General features: G+C 48.0%; 1 protein-coding gene across 1 annotated transcript in view; it reads right to left on the reverse strand.

Annotated features, from left to right (window-relative positions):
* Window positions 1-3578, reverse strand: part of FUCA2 (alpha-L-fucosidase 2) — a 19154-nt gene extending 15576 nt beyond the window's left edge. Inside the window, exon 1 of the mRNA XM_059400864.1 lies at window positions 2326-3578. Coding sequence (XP_059256847.1) covers window positions 2326-2579 — 254 coding nt within the window. The 5' untranslated portion in view covers window positions 2580-3578. The remainder of the gene's footprint in view (window positions 1-2325) is intronic.
* Window positions 3579-6613: the final 3035 nt, after the last annotated feature.

Below are 6613 nucleotides of genomic sequence, written 5' to 3' on the forward strand. Positions count from 1 at the left end.
AATTCTCTACTATAGTTTAGAGTTACTTTTCAAATTCCATACTAACAGAGATGAAAAGAGGCACTTACTGTAAAGAATCCAACATTTATATCTGGGTTTGAATTTCTATTAAGGACAGTCAGATATATTCATCTCTACTATTGACTGTTTGCCTGTCCTGAGTGAAACTGGCATGGGGACCAGAGGTTTAGAGGAAACAGAGGGAGACCACAGATAATTAAAGAATCTTCTACAGGGCTGGGATGCCTGGCTGGCTCAGTCCATTGTGTGTCTAGCTCTTGATTTTGGCTTGGGTCATGATCTCAGCCCAGTGTAGGGCTCCATACTCAGTGCAGAGTCCCCATCCCTCTGCTCCTCCCCCCACTTGCACTCTCTCTCTCAAAAAAATACATAAATAAAATCTTTTTAGAAAAATCTTCTACAGAGTTAATGCACTTATTATAAGAAATATATTCTAGTTAGTTTTACATAGCAGTATCTTTATTCTTCTAGGTTAAAACAAACAACCTTGTGTTTATTTGTAGGACATGAAAAAATTAACCATTGCAAAGAATAATAGGACTCAAAACGGGGTATTTTTGGCACAGCACTAGTCTCAATTAATATCAAATCCTTCTAGCACCAAATGTATATTTATCTAATATTCCTAGTTGAACTAAATGATAATATATAATTTATTACATCTTAACATGAGGATAAGAAAATCTGTTTATGTACCTGCTAATCTGAAACATTTTAAAAATAAACTCAAAATGCCTTACAGCACAAAACTTGCAAACAAAGATTTATAACATCCTGAAGTAACTATGTCTAGTAATAGACAGTACGGGAAAAAAAGTCCCTTGCTTTACAAGTTGATTTCAAAAAGAATGTACAGATTGTGCCTCATACCCTACACATTCTTTTACATCAGTTGGACTAATGTAATTTAAAAAGGTTATTGCTGGGGTGCCAGGGTGGCTCAGTGGGTTAAGCCGCTGCCTTCGGCTCAGGTCATGATCTCAGAGTCCTGGGATTGAGTCCCCCATTGGGCTCTCTGCTCAGCAAGGAGCCTGCTTCCCTCTCTCTCTCTCTCTGCCTGCCTCTCCATCTACTTGTGATCTCTCTCTGTCAAATAAATAAATAAAATCTTAAAAAAAAAAAAAAAGGTTATTGCTTGCAGAAAGTCAATGTCTTTGTAGAAAGTGGTATAATGTAATAATGTAATGTTAATATAATATATAGTTTATACTCTATTATATCTACACTATATTGTATATAGTTTGATGCATATTATTGTATAGTATAAAATAGAGTTAAATACTCCTTTATTTTCTTGTTTTACACAGAAATACATTATATATGTGTGCACATTATATATGCATACATTTGGTAACTTTTCTGTCTTGAAGAACTCAATATCTCTTGTATTTAATCAGGAAAGGTAGATAAAACAGTTCAAAGTTTTAAGAGATTACATGCGCATGTTGGCATAGATCTCAGTAAAGTTTAAAGAACAATTTTTTGTGCAGCTTTCCATATAACATTAGAGAGTCTTTTTAGGATAACATTCTGGAAGCTTTTGTTGTTGTTGTTTTGTTTGTTTGTTGTTTTTTGTCGTCGTAGCTCCCCATGCAGCGCAGAGCTCAACAGGGGCTTGAACTCAGCACCCGAAATCAAGACCCCGGCTGAGATCAAGAGCCAGGCTTAACCAACTGGGCACCCAGGCTCCCCTCTACAAACGTTTTTATTCCCAGAGCCACACATGGTAACTTTTTTTTTTTTAAGATTTTATTTATTTATTTGACAGAGAGATATCACAAGCAGATGGAGAGGCAGGCAGAGAGAGAGAGAGAGAGGGGGAAGCCGGCTCCCCGCTGAGCAGAGAGCCCGATGGTAACTTTTTAACACTAAAGAGCCAGTGCGTGTCCAAATGAGCAGAGGCATCACAGACTCATAACTTAGGTCTTAACCATACTTCATGGCTGAACAGAGATGGACACCAGCTTAGGCCCAAGCCTCGCGGTTCCTGGTCTGACCCCCGCACAACTGGAGTCACTTCTGCTGTCTTAGTCCCTGGGCCGTTCCAGGGCGGGAGCTCCGGCGTGACACGTGCAACCACCAGGACGCTGAGAAGCAAGGCAGGGGGCAGCGCCGCAGCGCCGCAGCCCGGCGGAGGAGAAACGCCCTGCTCTTCCCGGCACTTCCGCAGGGACTTGGGCTCCGAACACCCGGAAGTGCCGACCGCCGCCCAGACCGCGGGAGGCGAAGCCCTGGGGGCGCCAGAAACCAGCACCAGCCGGGGGCTGGGCGGCGGCGCAGGCCGGGGGAGGGGGGCGCGCTCACCAGAACCACTCGCTCCCGAAACTGGGCACGGAGAACACCCCCCAGTGGATGAAGATGCCGAACTTGGCCCGGTCGAACCAGACCGGCAGCGGGCGGGCGTCCAGGGACTCCCAGGTGGGGTCGAAGCGCGGCGCGCGGGGGGCGGTGCCGGGCGCGAGCGACAGCAGCAGCAGCGGCAGCAGCGGCAGCAGCGGTAGCAGCGGCAGCCGCAGCGGGAGCCCCCGCCCGAGCCCCGGGAGCGCCTGGGGCCGCATGTCGGCGCCGCCGCCCAGCGCGCGCCCTTCCGCGTCTCGCGCTAAGTAGGCTCGGCGCTGTCACCTGACCGCGCGGTCAGGACAAAGGAACCTTCCCTGCCGGCGCGGGAGCGGCTGCTGTCCCAGGCCGAGGACCCCAGGGGCGCTGCGGCGTTGGAGGGCAGCGTCCGCGAGGCCGGCAGTCGCCCCCGGCGGCCCGAGGCTGCTGACTTGGCTGAAGCTCCCGGTCTGACCGCCTCGTGGGGAAGAAAGAGTCAAGTTCAGGGACCCGAGGGAGCGCGTGTTTGCTGGAGCAGAACGACCCTTAGAAACTGCCGGGGAGCGCGACGTGACCGACCCGTCCGGTTGGAACCTGGGACCCGCAGGCCAAGGCAGGAACCTCGAGCGGGTCACCCAGTCCTTGCAGGTCCCACGCACGCAAACAGCCCAGGTCATTCTCTGTGCCCACCCCCGCCTCCACTCGCCCACCGAGCTTCTGGGTGTGTGAGAACCGTGGCGGTCAACAGGGAGGCTGAGTCAGGTGAAATCCCAGCAGTTCCCAGCTCAGGTTGGGGGCCCCAGTGTGCATTTCTAACGGAGTCCTGGATGGTGCTGATGTTGCTGGGGACGGTAACCAAACTTTGAGAATCGCTGCATTAGAAAATGGGGTGAACTAAGGTGAGACCAGTGGCATGAGTGTTTTAAGAAATCTGCGGGCCGGGGGAAGCGTCCAGAAACTGTTGGGCTGGCAGAAAGGGCTACTTAAGATGGCGAAAGTTCCCTCCACAGGACCTGAGCTCAGACAGGAGAACAAAAGCACAAGCAGGAATCTGAGACCCTCTGCCCTGGGCTCCCATGGACCAATGAGACCCTGACAAGCAGGAATCTGAGGACCCCCGCCCCGGGCTCCAGTGGAGCAATGGGACCCCGAGGAGCAGGCGAAATATCCAAATAAGGGAAACTTGCCAAAAGACCCCTGAACTCCCCCTGAGGCCCCTTAAAAGCCCCCTCCTCCCTGCCTTGGGCGCGACTTCCGCCACTCTGCTTTCCAGAGTCGCAGAACCTCTCCTGAGGGTGCCCACCTCCTCCCCGGGCAACTTTCCTGGCTCCCCTTCTCCTGAGCCCTAAAACTTTGACGGAGAGTGTTTTTAATCTTGCCTTGCACCCACTTTGCCTGGTGTTGTGTATATCTCGCTGGAGAAACTTTACAGAAACATGGAAGGATTCATCAAGGGACACCATCAGAAGCTCTGCTCTCCCCTTCCTACAGGCTTTCAGAGTAAAACCAGAATCCCTTCTGCTCACATCACCTCCTCCCAACTTTCTGTCACTATCTTTCCTGCCAAATGTTTTACCCTACCCACTAATTGTTCCAATTAACATCTTGTTCCAACCACAAATATAGGATCCCACTTTGTAGTTAGGAGGACAACCATCTCATTTCCCATTAGGCCATGAGCTTGCTGAGGACTGGGATGGCAACCATTTCTGTAGACCCTGAATTTAAAGCAGAATCTGGTACTGAGGAGCACTTAAAGCATATTTGTTGAAGTCCTTCAGTGAACTGGGGTTCTCATGATTGAGCTGTATGAAGGAACGAAGAAAGAAAGGACCCTAACTGTCCCATCTTTGCAAAGACATGGGAGCAGCACTGTGAATGGCTCCCCAGGATCACAGGTCCACCATAAGGGACCTGGTCCTCCCTGGTGAGGGTCTTCTGGAAGAGAGAAATCGGCGAATCTGCTGAGTATACATGAATGGCAGTAGCTTCAGTTCCTGATAAAGTCAGGTGATCATTTCTATTATTCTCAGCAGAGGGCAGGCTTCCCCAAGATGGGCCACTTTGGCACAAAGATTATTCTGAGCTGAAGGCAATAGAGACCCCACGGGCTCAAGAGAAACTTTTGCCCCTTCCAAACTATATCAGTGGAGGTCTTTCCCAGAGTAAGTGTTATTAGCTGAGATCAGTTTTATCGGAGTGACCCATCTGGATGGCAAGGCAAACATCTACTGACCAAACTTCTGCTCTTCTTGCCCCGTGAACGGCATTCCTTTCCTCCAAAGTTCCACACCACTGCGCCTTCCTCCTTAGTTCAGAATGACACACGGGCCTCATTTTGCTTGTCTTTGGAATTTCCACGTCTGTGTGGATTCACCATCTATACACTATCAAATTCCGTTTCCTCCTGTTAGTCTGTCTCATGTCGATTTGATTCTTCATCCAGCTAGACAGACCTCAAGGGGACAGGAATTCCTGCTTCCTGACAGTTGGCCTCGTCAGCAAGACACTAAGTCACAGGACATAGCTCACCCCAGTACTGCCCTAGTTGAGAGGTCCTGGGATGTGGGACATACCGCCAGTGGAAGGTAAGATTTCTTACCATGTCAGCCTCCCAGAATCTCTATCTGCGGAGTCCAGTGGAGCAAGAGTGACGTGAGTCCTTTTTCTCTTTGTAAATTTAAATCCATAGGAGAAAATATTTGTGGCACCAGTTCCTTGGGCCTGACAGCTCTTTGGCTGAATGTGTTAGAGTACTCTTCAGTTACTGGTCCACCTCCTCCCAGAAATGGCCTTTGTCTTCCTTTGTTTTTGTCTTTCATGTTGCTTGTCATCTGTTGCTAAGGGACATCTTGGAAGTTAAAGCTGCAAAATTCAAAATTCATGGGCACAGGCTGAACACTTAAAAGCTATCAGAGTGGTGGCCTCCTCAAGAGGACTCCCGTGGTAGGATAAGTTTGTCGCAGAATGGGTTAGATTCACACTAGGTCACCTGCCAGCTTCAAGAAAACTTCCACGCAGTGAGGTACTGTTGTATAGCAACACGCATTCCCCAACCATGGCAAATCACTCGTAGATATTAGTTTGATTCCAAGAAACCCAAGGCTTAGATAAAACTGTTATATTTTTCTCTTAGTCTCTTTCTGTGTCCTGAGAGCTTGGCTTTGTGCAAGAAATTTCTCTTTGGTCTCCACCACCTGGGTAGATGCCCTTACTCAGGAGTACTTACTGGGGTGCTCCTTGGTGGCCAGTTAAATAGACTTGGGGATCCAAGTATGGATCCGGCAGTGCCAGTTCTCAGGAATGTGTGTCATGAGAGGTTCTAGCCCACGGGAACTTTTGTTGTCTCAGCCTGTGTTGCTTGGTAGTGCTGGAACATCTCATTCCAGAAGCATTTGTACAGTGTCACAGATGAGTGGGCCTGTCACTGGAGGCATCTCGTATTTTCATGGGAGACCAGAGACACCATTTTCACTACAGCATCCTTACTGTCTGTGCAAAAAGACCTTTGCTTTCACTACTCTCGGGATTAAACTTGGATTACAAGGACTATATCATCTGTACCTTTCTGGACACTCCTTGTGTCTTTGATTAAGCTATTAGAAGGCTTATTGATTTGAGTCACTATTAATAGATCCTATCTGTTGATGGCCAGATGATGGATCATTTAAATTGGCTGTATTTAAATAGATAGATAGATGGATGGATGTATAGATAGATAGATAGATAGAGATATAGATACGGATATAGATATAGATTGGGGGGAGGGCAGGTGACCTGGGTGGGGGCAGGGGGTGGGGTAGAGGGAGAGAGAGAATCTTAAGCAGTCTCCATTCCAAACGTGGAGATCAACACAGGCCCTGAGATCATGACCTGAGCCAAAATTAAGAGTCAGATACCTAACCCACTGAGCCATCCTGGTGTGCATATATATATATATATATATATATATATTTTTTTTTTTATAAAGAACTCTCAATTGTCTTAGAACAGCTAGCCTTAGGGACTCCCTTAACAAGATAAAAGCATAGAAATTAGACTTAAGACTCAAAAATGAATGTCCACATCCAGTGTTAATTCCTCTTCTTAAAATCCAGCCTGGGGTATCTGTGTGGCTCAGCTGGTTTATGTCTGACTTCAGCTCAGGTCATGATCTCAGCCCTGCATCAGGCTCCCTGCTCAGTGGGGAGTCTGCTTGTCCCTCTATTCCTGCTCCCCCACCACTTAAGCTCTGTCTCTCTCAAATAAATAATTAACATAAATTTAAAAAAAAAAT

This window comes from Mustela nigripes, chromosome 5, assembly GCF_022355385.1.
Source record: "Mustela nigripes isolate SB6536 chromosome 5, MUSNIG.SB6536, whole genome shotgun sequence".
In the NCBI taxonomy this organism is placed as follows: domain Eukaryota; kingdom Metazoa; phylum Chordata; class Mammalia; order Carnivora; family Mustelidae; genus Mustela; species Mustela nigripes.